The 26,349-nt window shown below is 31.1% G+C and overlaps 1 protein-coding gene across 1 annotated transcript in view; it reads left to right on the plus strand.

Moving 5' to 3' along the window:
• Positions 1–26,349, plus strand: part of LOC142324723 (uncharacterized) — a 79,943-nt gene that overhangs the window by 3,728 nt on the left and 49,866 nt on the right. Inside the window, exons 2-5 of the mRNA XM_075365641.1 lie at positions 7,252–7,380; positions 15,590–15,859; positions 21,018–21,266; positions 24,777–24,979. Of these exons, the coding sequence (XP_075221756.1) occupies positions 7,273–7,380; positions 15,590–15,859; positions 21,018–21,266; positions 24,777–24,979 (830 nt within the window). The 5' untranslated portion in view covers positions 7,252–7,272. The remainder of the gene's footprint in view (positions 1–7,251; positions 7,381–15,589; positions 15,860–21,017; positions 21,267–24,776; positions 24,980–26,349) is intronic.

Genomic DNA, 26,349 nt, shown 5'->3' on the forward strand with positions numbered 1-26,349 from the left:
TGGCCAGTATAATTGTACAATTATAGTGTATGTAATATCGAAAGGTGGGTCTGTGGAGATGGCTTCCCTCCACTGCTCTGAACATCGCTCAGCAACTTCTTACTCCAGCAACCAGAGTAGTGTATTTCAAAAGTCACGTTAGTTAATTTGCAGTGACTTGCACCATATCTAATTATCATGTCTCTATTATAGTAATGAAATGTTTGGTAATTTGTTATTACAAATAAAATTATTATCTTGTTCAAGATGTATATGAAGTAGAGTTTATTTATTATAGGCTGTAATGTTATGATTTTCTTTGACGGTGCGTAGTTATTTACGAAAATTATTTCTAAATAATTTTTGGTATGTATGTACCAATCTTTGAAGCTTTGTAGGCCTACAAAACTATAAAATAAAAACATTAAATTGTACCAAAAAAGGTGTAAAAGTAATATAATTATAATCATTATTAATTAAAACGTTAATTCGTACTACAGTTTTAAATGTAAAAATTTAAAATGATTTCAAACAAAATAACTTATATGGTAGCTCAAATAAATCAATAGAGTAGAATAAAGGTTTCAGATGACAAGTAGGGAAAAGAGAAGCAATTTTAGGCCTCAGATTAATAATAGAAGGAAGATTAAAGACAAGCAAACCAACATACTTGGCATTTATAGACTTAGAAAAGACATTCGATAACGTAGACTAGCATTTTAAAAAAATTAGGGATCAAATACACAGATAGAAGAATTGCTAATATTTACAAGAACCAAACAGCAACAGTAATAACTGAAGAACATAAGAAAGGGAGTCCGACAAGGATGTTCCCTATCCCTGTTTCTTTTTAATATTTACATGGAACTAGCAGTTAATGACGTTAAAGAACCATTTAGATTCGGAGTAACAGTACAAGGTGAAAAGATAAAGATGCTACGATTTGCTGATGATATAGTAATTTTAACTGAGAGTAAAAGGATTTAGAAGAAACAATGAATGGCATGGATGAAGTCCTACGCAAGAACTATCGCATGAAAATAAACAAGAACAAAAGTAATGAAATGTAATAGAAATAACAAAGATGGACCACTGAATGTGAAAATAGGAGTAGAAAAGATTATGGAGGTAGAAGAATTTTGTTATTTGGGAAGTAGAATTACCAAAGATGGACAAAGCAGGAGAAATATAAAATGCTGAATAGCACAGGCGAAACAAGCCTTCAGTCAGAAATATAATTTGTTTACATCAAAAATTAATTTAAATGTCAGGAAAAGATTTTTGGAAGTATATATTTGGAGTGTCGCTTTATATGGAAGTGAAACTTGGACAATTGGAGTATCTGAGAAGAAAAGATTAGAAGCTTTTGAAATGCGGTGCTATAGGAGAATGTTAAAAATCAGATGGGTGGATAAAGTGACAAATGAACAGGTGTTGCGGCAAATAGATTAAGAAAGAAGCATTTGGAAAATATAGCTAAACGAAAAGACAGACTTATAGGCCACATATTAAGGGCATCGTGGAATAGTCGCTTTAATATTGGAAGGACAGGTAGAAGGAAAAAATTGTGTAGGCAGGCCACGTTTGGAATATGTAAAACAAATTGTTAGGGATATAGGATGTAGGGGGTATACTGAAATGAAACTACTAGCGCTAGATAGGGAATCTTGGAGAGCTGTATCAAACCAGTCAAATGACTGAAGACAAAAAAAAAGTAGAATAAATAAATAACAGATGAAATAAATGAATATAATATAATAGAATAAACAATTATAAAAAATAAAAATCATAAATACAAGTCTGTATCATTTTGAGGTCTTACTTTTGTCACAACCAGTAGCACGTGTTCTGCATGCCGGGTCATAGGAAGGGCGTATAGGAGGCAAGTAGAGGCAGTTTGTAAGGCGGACCCCCCTTTAAATTTTACATACACTATAGTTTTTTTGTGATGGCTTAAACCTGTAAATTCCTGATAATATTACTGCTTAATTGAATTTTTTTGGTTACATAAAAAATTAAATAAAAATCAACCTTACCAAAATATTTATATTAATCCTCCAAGTATTTTGTCATTCGACCATCATTAGGAGAGAATTTTTCTAATTTAAAACATTAAATTAAAATATGTAAAATAAAATTATAGTGTATTAAAGTCATAGCAATTGATCGTCAATGTATATAATTAATTATGTCTGTTACGTAAGAATGTCTCAGTTGTTATAAATAGTAATGGTTGGAGGGAGATGATCAGGCTAGGTAACTTGATAATTATTAATTAGTTGTTTAAATAGAATATCATCCTCAAATTTGGTTTGTTCATTGATTAATTTATTGTTATAATAATATATATGAAATTTTTCAAGAATGCTGATTTTATAAAAATCAATGGAAAAATCTAATATTTTAATAAAATGATCAGGGTTGTAATGATGTTTATTTTGTTATATGTGTTTAGCATAATTGCATTTATCAAAACACCCTGTCATTATAACATTAATATGTTCTTTAACTCTGTTGTAAAAAGAACAGAGTCATACCAATATATTCTAGATGGCAGTCTTCACATTTTAAACTACAGATTCCATGTCTATAATTATTATTATTATTATGCTTTTACGGCCAACATGGGACCACTTAAGTCAATTTTAGTTGGATCTTTTCTGAGAAAAGCGTGTTATTTTACTCTTTCAAGCTGCCCAGTATTTCTTCATCCGTTCAGATCTTGCTTTCTTTTCTTCATCCGTAAACACCCTCTTCGTTGTATTTTGTCGTTTGTCTGTCTTTTGTTTAAATCTAATGCTTTTATCTTTTAGCTTTGTAATTTTTCCAGTTTTATTCTGTAGGTCAGTCAGGGAAATTCCCAATTCTTTCATATCTTCTCTAATTTCTTTGATCCATCCTACTTCTAGCTTTTGGAACCAGAGCTTTTCAATGATATTTCTTGACAGTCTTGTTTCCGGTGTCCTTATGAGATGACCGAAGAAAGAGATTCTTTTTTTCCGCATAGTATCAGTAACAGGCTCTATTTCTCGATACACCACCTCATTTGGCACAATCCACCATTGGCCTTCTTTTTGGTGTTTTTTATTGATACACGTTCTGACAATTCTCCTCTCTATTTTCAGAATTTTTTCAATTCGGTTTTTCTGAGTGATTTTGAAAAGGGTCTCGCTTCCGTAGGTGACTTCTGGCTGTACTACAGTTTTATAATGTTTAAGTTTTGTTTTAGCAGAAAGGCATTTTTTGTTATATGTTGACCAAGTTAATTTTTGGGATTTAATCATTTTATTTGTCCTGTTTTGCCATGTCACTTTTTCATTTAAATTATAAGTTATTATTTCCCCTAGATATTTAAATTGTTTTACTATTTTAATTTTCTGATTGTTTACCGTAATGTGCTCTATTACCAGAGGATCTATGGCCATTAGTTCAGTTTTTTCGAAAGAGATATGAAGCCCTATCTTTTGTGCTAGGTTTTGAAGGCTCATGATTTGTGTTTTGGCTTCTTGAATATTATTTGCTAAAAGAGCGAGGTCATCTGCAAATCCTAGGCAATTTAGTGTGATGGAGTTTTTCTTAGTACCCATTTTTATATTTTTGGGATTTATTTCATACCATTTTCTCATGACAAATTCGAGGGCGCAGTTAAAAAGGAGTGGTGAGAGGCCGTCTCCTTGCCTCAATCCAGTTTTTATGTAGAAGGGTTGAGAGAGTTCACCTCTGAATTTCACTCTGGACTGGGTATTGGTTAAAGTTAATTTTATCATGTTTACGAGTTTAGGGTGAAGGCCCAGGTTTCTCAGAATATTCAGCATGGATGGTCGGTGTATACAATCATAGGCCCTTTTAAAGTCGACGAAGGTGATTATTAGTTGTTTTTTCCGTCTTTTATATAAGTCCATCATAAGTTTTAGGGATATTATTTGTTCCGGGCAACCTCTCCATGGCCTAAATCCCCCTTGGTATTCCCCAAGTTCCAGTTCAAGTTGGTCTTTGCATCGGTTGTATATGATTCTCGATAGGATTTTGTATGTGCAATCCAGGAGAGATATGCCTCTGTAGTTTTCCGGATTAGTTTTATCCCCTTTTTTATGTAATGGATGGATGAGGGCTGTGGTCCAGTGTTCTGGAAGTTTTTCTTCGTTCCATATTTTCACGAGGCATAGATGTAGGGAAGTTTTGACTGAATAAACTGATGAGTGTTTCCAGAGTTCTGCGAAAAGCTGGTCTTCTCCGCTTGCTTTGTAGTTTTTTATTTCATTTAAGGCTGCGAGAACTTCTTGAATTGTTGGCGGGTTGATATTTACCGGTGAAGTTTTAACTGGAGTTTCAGTGTCAATCTCAAAAAGCTCTGGGGGGTCGTCACAGTTGAGGAGTCTATTGAAGGTTTCTGCCAAAATTTCAGCATTTTCTTTATTGGTGTGGGCCATATTTCCTTTTTTTCCTCTCAGCATAAGGGTGGGTGGTTCATATCTTTGAAGAGCCTGACCAAAAATTTTATAATAGTCTCGGAAATTAGTTTTCTTGGAACTTTCTTCTATTTGCTGAATCAAGTTTTTTTGGGCTTGTCGTTTGGTTCCTCTTATAATTTTCTGAGTTATTTTCCTTTGTTTGGTGAATTCATGGTTAGATTCTTCAGTTTTCTGGGTTTGGTGGTTGATCCAAGCCCGGTGTCGGTCTTTGACTGCTTTGTCACATTCTTCATTCCACCATTGGTGTTTTTTTCTTGGGTTTATAGGGGCTAGTTCTTCAGCTATTTCTTTCAGTTGGGATGTCAGTTCTTTTAAATTATTAGTTAATTTGATTTTTTTTTTTGTTTCTTCAAAGATGGCATTGTTTATTAATTTATGTGGATCATAAGCTCTTTTGTTTTTAGGTTGGGATTTTTTCTTTTTATGCGGGGTGAATTTTATTTTAACTTTAATTAAGTAATGGTCCGATCCAGTATCTGTTCCTCTCAAGACTTTTACATTATAAATCTCCTTGTGATAATTCCGGTCCATGCAAACATGATCCAGTTGCCATTCTCCTTTTTTCCAATCTGGGTGTTTCCAAGTCTTCAATTTGTTTGGTTTTCTCATAAAATAGGTGGATTTTGAGATCATATTATGGTTTCTGCAAAATTCGACAAGTCTTTGGCCGTTCTTGTTAGTTTTCTTTTGGGCAGGCCATTTTCCGATAATATCACGATATCTTCGTTCTTTACCAAGTTGGGCATTAAAGTCCCCTATTAAAATCTTTGTGTGGGTCTTATTTATGTTGTTTGCAGTTTGGTCAAGAAGTTCCCAGAATTTGTCCATCTCTTCTCTATCTTTTTTAAGATTGTTCCATGTCTATAATATTTATATATTTTTAGTTGATTATTTTAGTAGGATCATTGTTTATAAATTTTATTGTTAGTAGTGTATGTTGTTAGATTATAGGTTTTATATATTTTATCAAAGTATCCATAAAATGGGTTAAATTCTATTTTTACATAAGATTTTTCAGAATCATTATGTAATAGTTGTATGTTGTCATATATATATATATATTTTACTTTTAATTTTAAACTATATTTGTTAATCAGTTCTTTATTGTAACCATTTAATATTGCTATATTCTTTATAATGTTTAATTCATAGTTTAGTTTTAAATTGTAATGTTTGAGATATTTAGTGGCTCTATAAATCAAAGTATTAAAAGCTGCCATTTTTTGATTCCATTGATGAGGTGAATTAGTATGTGTTATAGTGTTATGCAGAGTTGGTTTTCTATATATGTCAATTTCTAGATTATTATTATTAAAATTTTTTTCAATATTCAGGTCTAAATAATTAATACTATTATTATTGGTTTCATGATTTATCGTGAAATCCTTTTATATAAAAGATACGTTGATGACATTATAGTTATTTTTAACCAAAATATTGATGATGACACTTGTAATTTTTAATAAAATGAATACATTAAATCCTAAAAATTATATTCTTGTCATCAATATTTTGGTTAAAAATAACTATAATGTCATCAACGTATCTTTTTTATAAAATGATTTGATGATTGTTGAGAGTGCTCGGCAATAGTGAGTTTTCAAACTTATTCATATAAACATCTGCCATAACAGCCGATAGGGGTGAACCCATAGTAAGTCCTTTTTGTTGTTGGTAATATTTATTGTTAAATTTAAAATAGTTGTATTTGAAGCATAATTTAAGCAATTTGATTATTTCATCTATCCATTTATTATGTAAATTTAATTCAGGTAAGTGGTTATATAATTATAATATTTATAGGTTTGTTTGTATTAATATTGTTAACATATCCTTTATATCCAAGGCTATGAGTCTAGTTGAATTTTTATTCCAATTTTATTAATAATTTCTATTAATTAATTCATAACCATTTTTTAAATTGTATTTGTTATTTAATTTGATGTTTTCCTTCAATGTGGGTGAATTAATAAAATTTATAAGTAGGTGTATTGGAAAACCACCTTTATAAATCTTGGGTAAGGCTTTAAATATGGTGGCAAGAGTATTGGTAAAATTAAATTTTTTTTATTATAAGCATCCTTGAATACATATTTAAATTTATTAATTTTGGAAGGTATCTCTTTTTTAGTTTTCGAAGTAGAATCCTTTATTTCTTAAAAATTATTACTTATATATTGATTTGCTTTTTCCATACATACATACATACATACACACACACACACACACACATGTATATATATATATATATACACACACACACACACACATTATTATAAATAATAACAGGAGTAATTATTTTATCAGATTTTATTATGAAAACATTGTTATTTTTTAGTTTAATTTTTATACTTTAATAAATATTCAAATTATTATTGTATTTGTGTTCTTTCCTGAATATTTATTATTTTTAATATTATCTATAATGTACACAAATTGGTTTCTAAGTTTATTTTTATCATCCATATTGTTGATTTTGAAAATATTATTTTATTAGTTTGTTTGATGATTTTATTTTTGTTTATAATTAGTTGATTAAATTTTTATGCAATTTTTATAATGTGAAGTTCCTCTTCATTAAATTTAATCTTTGTTGTATTAACAACGTTACCTCCGAAAGTATGTATTTGATTACTGTGTAATTGTTTATTGTTAGTTCATATCTGTTTATAAAATTACAAAATTTCTTTTTCATTTTTGTGTATTGTTCATTATGTTATTAATATTTATTTTGTAATTTTAATTTTAAACTGAAAAATTGCATTTTTTGCTTTTAATTTACATTTTAATTAATTTTCAGACCAAAATAGCAGAGTTAGAAATGGATACTAATAATCCTGATATAATTAAGGCATTTATTGCAACTGTGAAAGAATATAACACTCAAAGATCAGAAGGAGTGTCTCAGAAGTTACAGAGATGTTTGCAGGTAAATTATGTTATGTTATTTATAATTATAATGGATAATATGATTTATGCCACCTATTCTCTCTTTTTCTGTTTAGCCTCTGGAACCATTGTAAGGTATTATTAAGAGAATGATTGAGGACGATATGTATGAATGTAAATGAAGTGTAATGTTGTATAGTCTTAGGTCGATCATCCCTAAGAATGATCTATGGTCTATGCCACCTAGGAAGAATTACCATTTTTTGTGGTGATAACAAACCATCAGCAACCAATTTGATATTACCATTTGTTATACTATTTAATGTAAAAAAAAAAAAAAACAAGATATAAACATACCAAATTTGTGTCTTTGTAAAATGTTTTAATTTTATGGAGAAATCTTGTTACTTTGTGATGTTCCTAATCCTACTAAGAAATAAATTACATCTTACTTGCGCAGAATATAATTATTTTATTAAAAAGTAATATTCTTATCACTCATTGATTTTATTTAAAGGTTTGAAATAATCAGATTATTCATATTGTAATATTAAACATGTTAAAAAATGACATTTTTAAAAGTAACTTCTCTTTAATTTTTGTGATAATTTTTTTTTTTTAATTTAACTTGATTTTACCAACTTATAATATTAACATTTCTTGATTTTAGACAGTTATAAAACTACCTCTGGAAGAACATAAAACTAACATTATGAAACAGATGTGCTGAGCACTGTGCCATAATTTCTGGTAGAAGTGGCTACAGTTTGTAATAAAAATATTACTTGACAACATGTGTTTCTTAATACTAGCTGCAGTCTTTTCATAGCAATACCTGCACAGTTTGGGTTATGTTCAACTGGAGATGTATAAGATTAACTCTCTTAGATATCTGCTCTTTAGATATCTCTGCAGAAAAATGTTAAGTGGATATGTCTAGTGAGTAGGGAACCCTGAAATTTTGATCTTCTGCTTAGGAAGCCTCATAGCACTGTTTCAGTGGCGATTGTCACATTGCCTCATTTGATGGAACAAACATTACCATTTTCTAATAAGTGAACAAACAGTATCATTCCTTCTTCTTTGACAAGGACACTGTTTTTTAATTTTACATGGTTTTTGGAATAACAGAATCTTCATATGGCAACAATCTGCAGGTTCAGATGTTTGTGTAAAGATTCTCAGCAAACCATGTATGGATCATTTCATCAAAGGTGGTTCCATGATTATTTTTGATTTCTGTAATATTTGTACGAGGTCTTTTCAGAAAATAACCAAACTTTATTTTTTTAATTTTTATTATTAATTTTACAGATTATTGGTCCTTGTGCCTTTCAAAGTACTCCCCTCCCCTATTAACACACTTTTCCCAGCGGTGTTTCCACTTTGTGAAGCAGTCCTGGATAGCTTCATTTGAAATGGTCTTTAAGGTCCGTGATGAGTTTGTTTTAATGTCATCAGTAGACGGAAAATTGCATCCATTCACTGGTTTTAATTTCAGAAATACTGAAGGATTCGAGTATGGATCAAAGGATTCAGAAGTAATAACAAAAGGAATTTCCCCCTTATAATTCACCTTTTACAGTTAGAAAATTTTCTTCTACTCACAAAAATTTTATAAGTCACAACTCTTAGATGTAAACAACTGACATCATTGACCTGGCTCAACAAGACAAATAACTTAGATAAATTCTTACCAAACTACCACATTATGTTGTCCTCTTATACACTGTTCCTTATGGATGAATCAATTTTAGAAAAATCACAATAACTAATCAATCCATCAACCAAAATTCTTAAAATTTACACACTTGTCCAGTAACAGTCCGCCAACAATTCCGTAATACACAAACCAGTAAAAACAACCAAAATTAACCAAGAACGCAGAGCAGTACTCAATGCGTGTTTACCACAGTATATCCACAAACTCGACTCAGTACGTAAACCTGGTAAAGACAAAGCCAAAGCAAACCCCTCAAGCTACCGCCCTATCTCCTTGACAAGTGTTTTATGCAAAGAAATGGAGAGAATGGTGAAATGCAGGCTTACATGGTACTTAGAGGACATGACTTTTTATCTCCAGAGCAGTGTGGTTTCTGACAAGAATGATCTTCCATTGATCATTTAATATCATTGGAAACTGCCATTCAAAACAATTTCCGTACTCCACCAGTGCCTTGTCCGCTATCTTCTTTGATATCAAAAAGACGTATGACACAGCCAGGTGACATGGTATTCTAAACACCCTCAAAGAATGGGGAGTCAAGGGCAATATGTTTGCTTTTATTTGGGGTTTCTTAAATCTCCGAACATTTCATGTTCGTGTGGAAGATTCTTTCTCAGGTAGTGTCATCTTGGAGAATGGAGTCCCAAGGTAGTTTATTAAGTGCCACCTTATTTTCTCTAGCCAGCAACAGTATTACTAAATGTGTGCAGCCACCTGTCACATGTTTATTTGTTGATGATTTTGCTATATACATTGGATCCCATTGAACACCCACAGCAGAGAGACTACTACACAACACTATGTCTTGCCTTGAAGCTTGAATCCAGGTTTACTGGCTTCACCTTTTCACCTGAAAAAACAAAATGTATAGTCATTTCTCGGCTGCAGGACCCTTCCATTCCACAAGTTTTTCTGAATGGAGAATTTATTGCTATCTCTCCTGAAGTAAAATTTTTAAGTTTATTTTTTGATAGTTGCCTTACTTGGATCAAACACATCAAAGAATTAAGAACAAAATGTTCCAAACTTTTAGATATGATGCGAATACTTAGCAACACCAATTGGGGAGCCGATCGGTCATGTTTGATACATTCTTATTATAATTTAGTTCGTTCCCGTTAGGATTATGGTTTGTCACCTACTCTTCAGCTCGTCATACCATGCTTAAAATACTGGATGCTGTACATCATGTTTTTCTTTGTTTTTCCATAGGTGCATTTAGATCAAGCCTCTCACAAGCTTACTTGTTGACTGTGGTGAGCCATCACTTTGGAATAGATGGGACCGGCTTTTAGCATCTTATTTTGTTATCTCAGGACAGCCATATCAACCGGCTTTTAACTCAGTCCTTAGAAATCCTAATTTATGAAGGTGTGGGGACCATCCATGTTGTGCTGCACCTATAGGTGTTTGTACCTGACATCTACTGCACCTTATAAATGTCGACACACCTATTTTTTTCAACATATCCTCCACGGGGAATCAACCATTTAACTTTTATGTTTGACCTTACAGTATACAAAAAAGGATCAACACTACCTACTCTTCCAGGAAATGTTTCACTATATTCTCTCCAAGATAAATCCAGACGCATTAGTATACACTGATAGATTGAAACAGAATAATACCGTTGCTTGTACATTTGTTGTCAATGATAGAACTTATATGTTTGGTCTACCTGGTATTACGAGTGTGTTTACTGCTGAACTATATGGTATAAATAAGTTTGTGAATATCATTAACCCTAAGTACCGAAATATCCTTATTTGTAGCGACTTGTGTAGTGCACTCCAAGCTTTAGATGATTTTTACTTTACACATCCTTTGGTCGTTGAATTCCGTAATGCAGTCGCTGAGTTGAACCATCACAACATACGAGTGAGTTTCTGTTGGATTCCTAGCCACATGGGAATTCCAGGTAATGAACATGGAGATTCTGCTACTAAAGATATATAATCAACCTCCTTTCACCACTCATGTTGCTGCTTCTGACTTTATTAATTGTATAAAACAGTCTCTTCGAGCAAAGTGGCAAATTGACTGGATGGCTGCCATTGATAATAAACTCTGACAAATTAAAGATTCCGTATTGCCATGGGACTCCTCATGTAGAAAAACTCGTCATGAGGAAGTGGTCCTTTGCTGATTGTGGTTAGGACATACCAATGTCACACACGAGTACCTTATGTCAGCAGGACCCACACCACTATGTGAACGATGCAACTGCCGCTTGACTGTGCGCTATATACTTGTGGATTGAATATTGCGGCATTACCCTGTAAATTTAAATTACAGAGAAACATTCGTCAAATTTTGGGCAATAATAAGGAACGTTTAGACCGGGTTTTGCTATTTTTACGAAGTGTTAATAGTTTACACAAAATTTATTATTGTAATATATCTTTTTGTTGAAGAATTTTTTTTTTTTTTTGGTAATTAAGAAGGGACCTTTTTCACCCCTCTCAGACTATATTGATGTTTTATTTAAATTTTTTACTTACATTTTATTTATTTTTTTCATTATGTCTTAAATTTTATCTTGTTAAGTTTCCCATTGTGATATTGTACATTTTTTAATAATTTTAGTTTTATTTCACTTTTAATATTTTAGTTTTTAACCTAGTTTTAGTTTTATGTTAATTATAGTTTTTTTGTACACCCCCCCCCCCCCCCTCTTGGGCTTTGTTAAAGTCTATTTATTATTAGTAAAATTTTAGTTTTTAGCTGTATATTAATTGTAAGATTTTTTTGTTTTAAATTTAAAACTAGTTTTAGTTTTTTAAACTAGTTTTAGTTTCTTTTATTGTGTTATAAAACACATTTTATACCGGGTGATGATAATGCGAAAGCCGTAAACCCAGCTTTTGTCTTCCATTTGAACCTTTGCATGAATGTTTTATTGTCATTGGCTTGTGCAAGAAATTTCTGACAAACGTCCACTGATGTTCTTTCTGCTGTTTGGTCATCAAATGAGAAACAAACTATGCAGGTTTAATTTTTCATTCAAAATGTCATGGCATGATCCAATTGAGATGTTAACATCTTCTGCAAGTTCTCTGACAGTCAGTCTGCAATTTGATTGCACCAGATCGTTGATTTTCTGAATGTGTGTGTCATCAGTTAAAGTCAAATGCCTTCCTGGTTGGGAGTCATCTTCAGTTGACTGACGACCACTTTTAAATTGTGAAAACCATTTATAAAATTGTGTACGACCCAAATCATTATCTCTGTAAGCTTGTTTAAAAGGTTTCTGTGAAATTTTTTCCCAGTTTCACGCAAGATTTTATATTCTATTGTTGCTCCTAAAAATCGCTACTGACACTTAAACATGTTGCACTCATATAACAATATTACAAAAACTAAATGAGATATCAATAGTCCAAGAACATGTGGTCACAGAGGAGGTTATGCAGGACACAATGCTGCCAACCGCACTTCTCTAAATATCTCCGTTGGCGCATAATTAAAAATGTTCACTTTTTTCTGAACAGACCTTGTATACTCATTGTCTCTTATTTCAAGAGTTCAAAACCAACTTTTTTTTATTTTTTAAAGAATTGTATGTTTGCACTAGGTTAAATTTTACAATGTCCTGCTCACCAATTTTTGCATTTTTTGGCTTTTGCGGTTTTTCCATACCTCAGAAATTAATTGACTTAGAGACTTGACACAAATGTTCTACACAAAGATCAATGTGTAGATCAATTTTCTATCTTGTTTATTTATGTCCTGAAATCAGCTTTAATTTATAGCATTTAGAATTGGGCACAATTTCAATTTTTGTATTGGTATTTCACTGTGAAAGGAAGCAACATCAATTCTGATGTCTGTTCGGAATATGAGTTCTGTAGAATAATGGTCTTGGTATCTTCAGTGCCATTACCAACATTTTTGCCATGAGATGACACAATAAAATTACATTTTGTTTCAACTCCAGAGTCATTTAAATGATGATCAATACTGAGCATTATTATTACTCTGAAAGTTTATACAATGAGATTTCATAGCTGATGTAATAATAGATTGTGCTGATCACATCAAAGAGTATCTTATACATTTTTTGTATGTAATGTTAAATATTTATCAAGATTATTTGGGATTTACATTTTCATCGCCGTGTAACAGTATTGCTTACATTATCTTATCAGTTAACTTTGGCCTAAATTATTTTTTAACAATGCAGGAACTTTTATCAAATTAATTTTACCCTATTGCTAAACAAAAATATAATTCATGGAATTTTAATTGTTTGTTAAGTACAAGATTTAGCTCCTAAAAGAAGAAATGGTACTCCTGTTTTATAATTTTTCAGGCAGATTGTAATTATAGTATTATACTTATCAGCTGAATATCAGTGTTGTAATTTTTACTGCTTATTCCACTCCTATGGGCTTCAAACCAAATAATTTCTGAATTTTTATTATCTTCTCCATTTGAGATGTAAGGCATAAAAAATTATACATTTTGAAAAATCCTGCACTTCCGATCTTTTATAAAAAATAAATGAAGAGGACATCAGACTTAATTCATAAATAGGCTTTCTAAAACTATGTTAAGTATAAGTATTAGAGCTGATGTTTCTTCCCTTCACAGTGAAATAATTGTACAAAAATTGAAGTTTTTGCATTTAATGCTCCGATTTATAGCTGATTTTATGGAATACAAGATTGGTAAATGATGTACGCAACATAATATGTAGAAAATGGATGACATGTATCGACTGCTGTACGAATGTGCACTTCTCAAGCTGTACTCACAACACATTCGTACAGCAGTCGATACATGTCCTCCATTTTCTGCATATTAAATTAAAAATTACTGCATATTATGTTGCGTACATCATTTTCCAATCTTGTATTCCATAAAATCAGCTATAAATCAGAGCATTAAATGCAAAAACTTCAATGTGGGTACAGCTTGAGAAGTAAATATCCATATACATCCTAGAACTATCATAATGGTTTTTAAGGTGGCAAATATAATGCAAATTTTTCCAAATACCAACAAAGGGTTGCTTACTCCATTGGTCTCAATCGATCTGTTGTCAAATTCAGTCAGTGGGATTAGCGGTAGAATATAACACCATAGGGAGTGAAATAGAGGAGCAAATTTCATTGCTGCTGGGATTACCATTTGTTGCCATGGAAGATGCCCTTGATGTCTTTGATGATATTGTTGAAATAATGTCAGAGGATCTGGTCGGTCTGGTGGAATATGTCGAGGGGGTATGTGTAAGAGGAAGACGAGTTCAAGGCCGATGAAGCGCTGAAAATGCAAGATTCCCTGTCAAAATCTGGAATGTGTATGACCTTGTGATAAGTGGCCAGAGAAGAACAAACAGTGCCGTCAAGGGATGGCATAATAAATCTCAGAAGCTGATGATAGTTCACCAACCCTCCCTATGGAGACTCATAGATATAATGATAGATGAAGAGCAACAAAATCTGCAAGATATCACCCAGCTGCTAGGAGGCCACAGACCCACCTGTGAACTAAACATATTTAGCAACCAAATGCACATTGCTAAAGTTGTGCACGATATCAACAATATAAGGACGAACAACATAATGACAACTTACCTGAGGACCGTTGCATATAGACTAAAGGTGAACGCTGCAGAATTGATTGATGAATGAAATCTGTACAACTAATTAATAGATAATGTCATAATTATTTCTAGGATACGTACACAATAAATAAATTTAAAAAATTATATTTCTCCTTTTTTTTATTTATCTCTGTAAATGGACTAGACAAATATGCAATGAACTTTATTTAAAGGTCTTCTACTGGACAATATGGTAAATGGGTAAATGCACATTACCTGGAGTGGACATAAGTATGATGAACGAAATTGGAATATGGACTAAATAGTTAATGGACATTGGACTTCAGATGGACCTTACAGTATGGACCAAACATCCTGGGAGTTGTTTAATTGTTCCATATAATAAGGAAAAAATATAAAAATTTGTTACAAAAATCTTACTGGCCCAATTTCATTGTTTAATAAATGAAATCGGGCCGATAAGAGTTTTGTAAAAAGATTTCTATTTTTTTCTTATTATATGGAACGCTTAAACATAGTTTGTTATCTATTATTGTATATCTATTGTCTATTACATATATTTGTAATTTTTTTTAACAAAGTTCTAAATTAATAATAGATTTTAATAATATAAGTGTAGTGTCGTACCTTTTTTTGATATCAGTATCATTTTGTTAAAAACAGTTTTATTTGTATTACAGAATGATTGTTTTTTGAACGGAAGAAATGATATCTGCTAGACTCTTACTGTACAGTTTACAATTTCATTGTAGTTCTTTTAGATATGCATTTAGCAATATCATTTTAATTTCCATACAACTCATAAATTATTTTAGTTGTATCTATAAACAGAACATCTATACTTTTGTTAATATTTTGTATCTACTTTGTAATGAACTATGTCTTAACAACAGATTGAAAATTTTAATCTATGGATTAATTTATTTATGTTTTTTTTTAATATCTTGTTTACAGATTTTAAGTACAACATCAGATAGAAATATATTTGATCCTAATAATGCAGACGGGGCAGAATTTTATGTTAGTTTGTATGATCTTATGTCTACATTGGATTCAAGAACAGGACTCATGTGGTGTGCTGTAAGTGTTCTTGAAGAGGCATGTAAAAATCCATCTGCTCAACCAGCACTTGTACATAAATATAAATTTGCTCCTATACTTACACAACTTCTAAGCGGTCATTTAATTCATGATAAACAGTTAAAAGTACTAAGATTGTTGCAGGTAAAAAGAAGACTAACCATATTTTTTTTCTAATAAGCAATTGTTAAAGTATTTATGCAAGTTATGTTGTTTATTTTTTTTAACTTGTACCAGTAAATTTTTATGCAAATATTCAGTTTTATATATCATAATCTCAGCATATTTTAGAACCTGAAATGTAATTCTAAAGTCAGGGATCAACTTAAAAACACTGGGGACATAGATTAAAGTATTCTAATTTTTCTGGATTATGTATTATAAAATTAGTGTAAATACTATAATAAATGTATATTTTTGTAAATAAATGAAAAGGTGAATAATATAGCAATTTATTTTACTTAATTGTGATTAATAAATACTAAAAAATAAATTTGTTCAAAATTACCATACTGTTGTGCTATCCCTTGTTCATTTTAGTGTACTTAAATATTACAAAATTTATATGCATTTTATTTATTTGTTTTTGCAGTTGCAGAATTGAATCACAAACAGTTTATATTCTGTCTTGATTGAAAGTAATCTGTGAATCCACAGATGGAGGAGTATTATACTTGTGGATAATAACTCCATAAGTCTATCTTATGGAGTATTACACAAGATTACATCGAGTATTACTCCATGTAATCTGTACACATGGAGGATACATAATAATAATAATGTACTCTGGTTAACAAAGTACTAGAAACAATAAATCTTACTATAACATGTATAAAGGTGTTACATGATAAAGGTGTTTTGTTCTATACATTTGGCAATACTAGTTCCCTGATTCTGGTCAATATGCATTACCTGATCACAGCATATCTTGAGCGGGAGGTTATTGCATTTTAATTTAATAAATTTTCAAAAATTTTATTGCATTATTATTTTTGATTTTCATTATGTTTGGTATATGATAACTACCCCAACTTGTAGTGGCCAAAAAATATTTTTTTATATTTAAAAAAAATATTTTCTTGAGTAATAGGCTATTTTCTAACTCGCCAATAGGTAAAAACAGCCATTTTCATCACTTTTTCCAAGAGCTGTAGCATTCTTATTTTACATCATACAGAGGTTAGAAAGTGCTTTTTGGAAAGAGTAAAGATGGAACCAAATCTTATAATGTTTACTGGAATTACATTTACAAATTGTTGTTGTTTTCTCAAATTTTGGGCCCAAAATAAATAATGAAAGGCTTAATTAAACAGGTCTGTTTGTTACCTTTTAAATCTTAGGTATTAGTTCTACTTAAAAAAGAAAAACTGAACTGTTACTGAGTGTATCATTAAAAGAAAAATAAAAATAAAAAATGGCTGGCAGATTGTAAAAGTTTGAAAGTGTCTCATTTTTGGGGCCCAAAATCCTCATGTGGGACAGTTGGCAAAAATCTTAAATTTTTACACCAGTAAGTGCTTTTTATGTACTTTAAAACCATGTAAAATTATTTTTTTACTCAAAGGGGTTGACAAGTAATGAAGCCATCAAAGCCGCTAAAAACACTGTTCCTTCTAACCATGAACAATATATCCAAAACATTCACAGCATATATTTTTGCAAATAATTATTTAGGCCTACTATACATAATATTTTGATATGTCTATTATGAGATAGCTTATATTCTAGATAGTTTGTTACTTAAAGTATGACTATGACTCATACACACACACTCAAGTTTAAACACGAAAGTGAATGCATGGACATGAATGTTTGCCTAATCCGAATGTAAACATTGTAGAAGGCTCAGTTACTGTTTTGATTTTAATGTGATATGTTGTATTGTTGCTAGTGTTAATACTGTGGTCAGGTATGTACACTTGTTTATAAAGTAATTTTATTAGCCGTTAACTTCTCTTTTATGTGATAACTTTTTTTTAAATTTTATTAATTAGAGAAATTCTTATTTTACCTGTAGAGAAACTGGGATAAGACGAAGTGACGTCCAGTTGGTAGTTTCATAATTTATAATAACTGTATTGTTATTGTAAGAACCCTTGCATTATAAAAAACAAATTATGAAGTGTTCAATTGGCATTCACACTGAAACAGTATGTCACAAATTGACTTACAATAAATCTTCAGTGTTACACAATATGTTAAGAGTTTACTGAACAGCAAATAACATTGATATCTTTAAGAAGTGGACGTACCGAAACAAAAAATATCTGTACTTTTTATAAAATTGAATATTTAGATAAATATTTTCATATTAATGGGAAGAGTTGTTCTGACCCATTTAGCTGTCACACTAAACTGCTTAAGAAATATCTTTGAGACTTTCATCAAGCAATCCAAGTTTAAAATTAATTCCAGGCAGAGCACTGTACAAAATACAAAAACCACAAGGTGATCAAACCGGAATGTCAAGATATATTTGAGGCTCAATGTGTTATAGTCGAGTCAGTGCATAAAGCTTGTTCAGCAACTGGCATTTCCACCTGTTAAGGTTAAAAAATTATCGAGCATCGCAAAGAAACCAATTTTAAAAACTAAAGTTGTGAAAGTAGCCTAATCAGTTGCCAGTAACGATTCCTTTGATTTAAATATTTCTACAGAAGAAACCAGTTTAGTACCACAAAATTATATTGATTTAGGTAGGGAATATGAAGAATTAATTATTAAATTAAAGGATAAAATGAAAACAGTTACATTAATCCAGGAAAAAATTAATATTTTAAGTTTATTAACAAGCAGTTGGATCATACTACACAGCGTTCTTCTGCTTCCAAAAGCAAATTATAAATAAAGTAAAAACACTAACCACAAGTTAAACAATTTTTTTTATTTTTCTGATGACTCCTCTGATGGTTTTTAACGGTTTTGATAGCTTCATTACTCGTCAACCCCTTTGAAGTACACGTTTTAAAGTACATAAAAAGTACATATTGCTGTAAAAATTTCAGAATTTTGCCACCTGTCCCACATGTGGTTTTTGGGCCCCAAAAACGAGACATTTTCAAAATCTAACAATTTGGCAACCACTTTTTTTAATGAAGGATTCTTGGTAACACTCCAATTTTTCTTTTAAAAGTACTACTAGTACCTAAGAGTTAAAAGGTAAAAAACAGACCTGTTAGATTAAGCCCTTTATTATTTATTTTGGGCCCAAAATTTGAAAAAACAACAATTTTTAAATGTAATTTCAGTAAATGTTATAAGATTTGGTTATGTAACAAAATAAATTGTGAGTAAACTAAGATGAAATTCCATCTTTACTCTTTCCAAAAAGCTCTTTTTGACCTCTGTATGATGTAAAATAAGAATGCTACATACAGCTCATGGAAAAAGTGATGAAACTGCCTGTTTTTACCTATCGGCGAGTTAGAAAATAGTCTATTTCTCAAGAAAAAAAATTTTTTTAAATATAAAAATATATTTTTTGGCCTTGACAAGGTTGGTAGTTATTATTTACCAAATATCATCAAAATCAAAAATAGTGATGCACTGATCATTTTTTGAATTAAAATGGAATACCCCCGGGGAATTTTTAAGATGTTTTCATTATTCGTATTTTTTTCAAAACTTGAACAACTTCTTAATCCATAATGAAGTTCACAAGCACTTACCATTAAAAATATTCCTAGAAAAAATTAAAAAGAAAATATGATGAGGGATGTTCAATAATTAATGAGACATTGATGTAGAAAAAAATCATATATATTCAATGACAGTGAACTTTACATTTCTTTTGAATTTAATCTTTAGCAACATTTAGACACTTGTCCTACCATTCTGTGAGCTTTCTGATTCCCACAAAGTAGAAGTCCTTTACCTTGCTGTTTGAACTATTTGTGTACCACTTTTTTGACTGCTTCATTATCATCAAACTTCTTGCCATGTAAAAAGTATTTCAGCGGCCCAAACAAATGAAAATAGACAGGGTGAGGTCTGGGCTGTAAGGAGGATGTTGCAACACCTCCCAACTCAACTTCTCGAGTGTTTCTCTTGTTCTCTAAACAATGTGTAGGTGCGCGTTTTTATGAAAGAGAATCCCACCTTTTGAGTGAGCATTCTGATGTTTTCACCTTATTGTGGGTCTCACTTTTCATGGTACTCATTGTTCATGGTACATTTTTCTTCTAAATATTCACAAAAAATTGGGCTTTGTGAGTCCCAGAAGACTGTCAACATCACTTTACCGGCTGACACATAAGTTTTGAATTTTTTTTTTGTGGGCAAATCCAGATTTTTTTCACTCAAGACTTTGCCATTTGGATTTGGGTTTGAAGTTGTGTATCCATGTTTCTTACATAGAAAGTCATTCCTTCTGTTTCAAACTGTTTGTTGAGCCCAGAACAAATGCGAATCCTGATGTCTTTATGGGCTTGAGTCAATTATCTTGGAACCCATCTCGAACATGTTTTGCGATAATTCAGTATGTCATGAATGATTGAATGTATGGTTCCAATATTAATACTACACAAACTAGCAATTTGGGAACCTTTGACTTGCCTGTCTTCACAAATAAGATATTTTATGTGGTTTTGCAGCACAGGTAGTTAAAACTTCAACTGGTCTTCCTGAGCGATGGAAATCAGTCACATTTGTTCTGCTCAAATTAAACTGTTACCTACATGTTACTTATACCCACTTATACATGTTACTTCAGTTTAAACACCTTTTCACCATACTGTTTCAACATTCTTGAGTAAATTTCCGCTGGTTTCACGCCTGTTAGCAAAAATCTTATCACTGAACATTGCTCTTCCAATGTACACATTTCAAGCGGAGCTGACATTCTATAATCAACAAAAAAGGTTATGTTTAGATTAATTATGATCGAACAGCTGAGTAAATGTGTTCCCAAGGTTGCCAGCTTGACCTTCAAAAAGTTTAATTGTCATTGAATGAACTGTTTTTTCTCTACATCAGTTTGTCTCATTAATTATTGAATGTCTCTCATATTAAATAAAATTAAAAACATTGTTTTAGGAAATAGCCAAACAATGGGTACACTCGCAGGAGTGTAAACTGTAACTCTGAAGTTATGAGTCACGTCTGTGTTGTTACTATTTTAAAAATATACTGAAAAGAATTCTATTTAATTGTAATTCATTAATCTGTTGATTTGCATTAAATGTTATTGTTCAGTTAATAACTGAACAATAATCTGTGGGTTTTTATAGTTTTTAAAAAGGTAGAATTGAATTTATATACTGTTGTGAAGCAACAAAATTACATAATTCATTATCTCTTACAGGAATTTACATATGGTGTTAAAATATTGTGGCAAGATAGCCATTTACCATTACTAATATCAGTACTGACGAAATGGATTAAGGATAATGATAAGAGCAGTGAATTAGTTTCATTATCGCTTGGCGTCTTAATAAATGTTTGTTATAAAAATTTACCTGCTGTTTATGTATTACGAAGAGTTATTGATATTAAAGAATTTATCAGATCAATTTTAAATCATGCTAAAGATATACTCGATATTAGAGTTCAGGTATGTATCCCTTCTTAACCTTACTTCTGAATGGTAATAAATTTTTAATAGAAAGGGATTTTTAGTATAGTTCTTTCTATCAATTCATAAGAATGATCATGGTGTAAAGACTTCTCATCTCTTTTTGATGTCTTCGAGTATGTTAATTGATAGTTCAGCTGATATTAGCTTCTACAGGATGTTAGTTTTAAATGTTACTAACATGTAACATGCACATTACAGATTTTTTTTATAGTGTACAGACTTTTATTACAGTAGTATGTGTATTATTGGCTACTTTGTAATCAAAATTAAAAACATTTTGCCATTTTTGCAAGTTTTTTTTTTTTAGTCAACTGATTGTGTTTTATATGTGTACTTGTATTTTCATTTTGAATTTCTCATAATTTCAGAAGCTTACTGAAAAACTAGTGATATTTTAACCCATATTTTCTATGCTGTGATGCACTGGTTGTAAAATGATTTCTTAGGTTTATATATGCTTATGATTTTTGACCTGCAGATTTGTTTATTTATCGACTTATGAAATATGAAAATGCAACTTCAACCGGAAAGGGGGTCCAAATTAACACAAACCGATTTAGTTTAATATTTTTACGAATCTAAATAAAAACTAAACAGAACAGAAATTATGATACAATATAAATAAATTTTTACAATTTGTTTCAGTATACAATGAATATAACAAGTTTATTTTTGGTAATCAATAAAACATTTTGCGTGAAGCCCAACTTCACTCTTATTACACAAAAATACCCCATTGTACTTTTACATTGTCGGCAACAGATTCTTCTGTTATTTACATTTTTATTCAGGATCATGCTTGTCAACTGAAAGTCATTGAGTTGTTGCAGTTAAAAACAGTGTTGATCATCCAAGTCTCTGCATTTGTGGAATAGTAATTTCTTCCATGTTATTTGCCTTTAATGATAATAATATATGATAACTACAAGTCATTGAAATTTGAGTTGCATGACTTGTTCTTTGTGGATGTACTGATAAAGCATTCACGAATTTTCTTACTAAAGCAACATCAAGAAAGTTTGAATTCAAAGGCCACCACTATTTTTTCCTTTCATTATTAGTTGCATATAGTTGGTTGTAGATAGTTGCTGACACCATTGCCCAGTGAATCAACCCCACCCATATAGCGATTGTATTGATTGATGAGATGTGGGTGTTAGATTTGATTCTTTTTTTTTTACCTTAGAATACTTTTTGATATTCAGAGGTTCAATGGACTGAAAATTTGTAATTAGGGTAACAGGAGAGTTGTTCCATTATGTAATAAAAATTGAATTGGTGGTATCAAATTGATAATCATACATCCCACGAGGTTCCTTACACAAAGAACGAGAATCTTCCAATGCGCAATCAATTTTGAACAACTGAAGGATCTAAACAGAGGTTAGAATACACTTCTGCTTCTTTGTTTGAAAAAGAGAAAATTTGAAAATGTATCCTTGTGAAGAACATTAACACCACACCTTGTAGCTAAAGTGTACAGGTATTCCTTTCATAAACATTTTACAAGAATGGTGACCAAAGTATGGTATCATGTGTTCGTCTACTGAAAGGTGGTGAACAAAAATACCATATTTGCCAAAGGTTTTATTCAGAAGATCAGTGTAAGACTGCAATATGTTTATGTGATGAATAAACATGTCAAATCTGAATTCATTACTGCTGAAGTTGCAAAAACAAACCATTAATTTTTTCTGTCTTGATACAAACAATAAATAATTGATGATGTATTTTTGAGTACCTAATAATCAGTTAAAATAATATTTTACATCAGAGTTTATTCTTATATAAATTATTGATAGATCATCTCAAAAGAAGCATAAAATGATTAAATTTAGTGAATAATAACAAAATACTTATTACCAATGAAAATGTTTTTTCTATTACTTAATAATATGAAAGATTGTTATTAAAACAGGCTACATAAACAAAGGAAAGAAATATTATTTCATGTAATGATGCAAAACAAATTACATTGCATTATTGCAACTTCAGCTGTATACATATGAGTTAATGATAATGACTGTCACAATGGATCAGTAAGTAGCATGACACTGCTAAACTGAAGTTCCTGGGTTCAATTTGTGGCAAAGGTAGAACAAAGCAAGGTATTTATAGCAAGGTAGAACTTCTTTCAAGTTCTCTTACCTCAGTAATCTATGTTCTGGTCTGTTAAAAACTTTTAATTCTCATGTTAAACTTTAGTTTGAGTTTAATTTTCAGAAATATATTTGTAATAAATCAGCTCTAATTTCAAGATGCAGTATATTAGTTAGTGCTTCTGGCATAAAAAATACATTTATTTAAAAAAAAAAATCACTGGATTTGCCTTAATTTGTCTGAACTCTTATATTCTTCCACTTACACCTCAAATCCACTAATCAATCCACTTAATAAATTAAAGATTTTTCATTTGCCTGTGATAGGAACCTTATCCTTAATGATAAAATGATTCCATACACTATTTACTGTGAATTTTTTGCCATTATTTTGTCTGAATGGTGCTTAGAAAATGATAAAACTGCTGTACATGTAAATCTTAAATATAACTACTCGCTATTTCAACTGATTTCGTAGAGTATTTCTGCCATTTCAGTTTATTCTATTTATTCACCTTTAGAATATTATCTGTAATTGTTCTAGATGTAATCTTTAAATACTATTTTTGACAGTAGCTTGTTAGATTATTGATCATAAGCTCCAGCATGTGAAGTTCTGTTGCGAGGAAAACAACTTCATCCATATACATAAGTATTGATTTATTATACATTTTTCTTAGCAACAGGGAAAAATATAGATTTTGGACTTTTTTAATAATTTATTTCTTGAGATTAAACATATATATATTAACTTTTGTTAATGTATTTAAATCCATTCTTAATGAAAGAAAAACTATTCAATTTTTTTATAATAAAAAATTGTAATTTTACTTTTTGTATTAATGATAAAAATTAATATTTTTAATCAGTCTGTCTATTCCACATTGTCCTTTAAGAGGAGGATCATGTACATGCTTATGAAAATCCTGGATTTACAGCTACTTAGTAAAATTTGTAGAGATCATCCTTTTAAAAAGGGCTGTGGGCTATATAATCGGATCATAAAATGGGCACAGCCCTTTTTAACCAGATTGTAGATGTAAATATCTTATTTTCATTGTGTTAGAAGTTTTTAATGTGAAAGGAATGATAATGGAGAAAACAGTTTTTATTATATTCCTCACAAGAAAGAGATGGAGAAGGTTCTCGAGCAGCAATTCATATATTCAGAGATATAATGTTATAGGTATTGCATGAAATAATTTCCATAAAATTCTTTGAATTTATAATTGTGATTATGCAAATTTGTGAATGAAACATTTTTACTTAAATTTTATTTGTATGTAGAACATTTGTCACAATAGTTTTACTGATGTTTAATAATTTAACAAAATATTGTCATTTTGTAATTGTTTTAACATAATTCATTTATATTTATAACTTTTAGGCTTATAAAATGTTAATTATATTAGAAGAGATCACAGGTGAAGTGTCAGATAGTGAAATACTTGCCTGTGTGACATGGACATTTAAAAGGATACGTGAAGCTTTTGAATGTGGAAGTGTAAATACAATGAGACATCTTGTTGATTTTTTCAAGGATATTAAAGAGAGTAGTAATTTTAAGACTGTTCTGCTGAAGTACCCTAGGTAAAAAAAATTATTGTTACTGTTTTATTGTGATTTATTTATGTAAGATTTGATTGAGTTTGTTCTTAACAACTTGTGAATACAACTGTGTGGTGATTATTCTTGAAAAATACTTAATCACATTTTTCCATCGTATTTTTATTTTACATATTCGAACAGTTAACTGTTATTTGTTGTAGGCATACTCTGAAGGCGAGTCAAAATTATTTACACTTTTGCCTTAACACACCTTAAAGGTAGTGTACTGCGCATGAGTGCTTAAAGTTGGTGCAACTGCAGTCATATGTGCAAAACTTGATCTTGATTGTGTCACTTGCCATCTGGCTATTACAGTGTAAACATGTTCACTTAGCTAGCAGTTTGCATTGAGGAGGAACAACGAACAGGATCCGATTTCTCTGGTTGAAGGGTGTGAACAAGGGGATAAAATTCATTGCAGACTTTTATTACAATATGAGGACAGTGCTTTGTCACGTAAAAGTGTTTTTTATGGATCGAAAAGTTTAAAAGTGCGGATGAGTATGATGCATGAAGAGGGAGCAGGACATCCTTCAACCTTCCCCATGGACAAGTTTCAGCAAGCTCTACAGATTGTTCTGGCAAGCAGGTGAGTTAACATCGATTAGGTAGAATCTTTGAACATCAGACGTGGTTCTGCCTGTCAAATCATCCACAACGAGCTCGGCTTCCATAAAGTCATTACTGTTGCTCCATGTTATTACCCTCCATGGCTCTCTTTAATTACTGCTTTATCTTTGTCAGTACAATAAAAAGAACACAAATCTGGTTATCTTGCAAAACAGATTTTATTGTATTTTAAATAGCATCAATCCTGATATTACAGTTTATACGGACTGCTCTAGATATGTTAATTCTGTTGGTTGTGGTTTTGTGGTTGACAACAGAACATACATATTTGGCCTTTGCAGAATCACCAGTATTTTCATTGCAGAACTGTATGTCATTAATAAGGCCTTACATTTGTTTAGCTCAAAATTTTAACTTGTTCATGTTTGCTCAGATTCCATGAGTGTCCATGAGCAATTAGTGATGTATACTCCAGACATCCTTTTCTTTGTGAGATTAAGTGTTTAATTTGTAGATTCAGTTTACAACAGTGAGCTTCTGCTGGATCCCCAGCCGTGCAGGAATTTCAGGCAATGTGTGTACAGATAGTGTGGCAAAAGAGGCTTGTTTTCAGCCTCCTTTTACCAGTTGCGTTGCTTCTAATGATCTTGTCTGTTGCCTGAAGAGGGTGGTTCATGATAAGTGGGAAAGTGAGTGGGATGCTACTACTAACAATAAACTTCACCCAATTAAGAACAGTGTTTCACCGTGGAGCTCCTATGCAGAACTAACCATCAGGAGGA

Source organism: Lycorma delicatula, chromosome 5 (assembly GCF_047948215.1).
Source record: "Lycorma delicatula isolate Av1 chromosome 5, ASM4794821v1, whole genome shotgun sequence".
NCBI classification, from domain to species: Eukaryota; Metazoa; Arthropoda; class Insecta; order Hemiptera; family Fulgoridae; genus Lycorma; species Lycorma delicatula.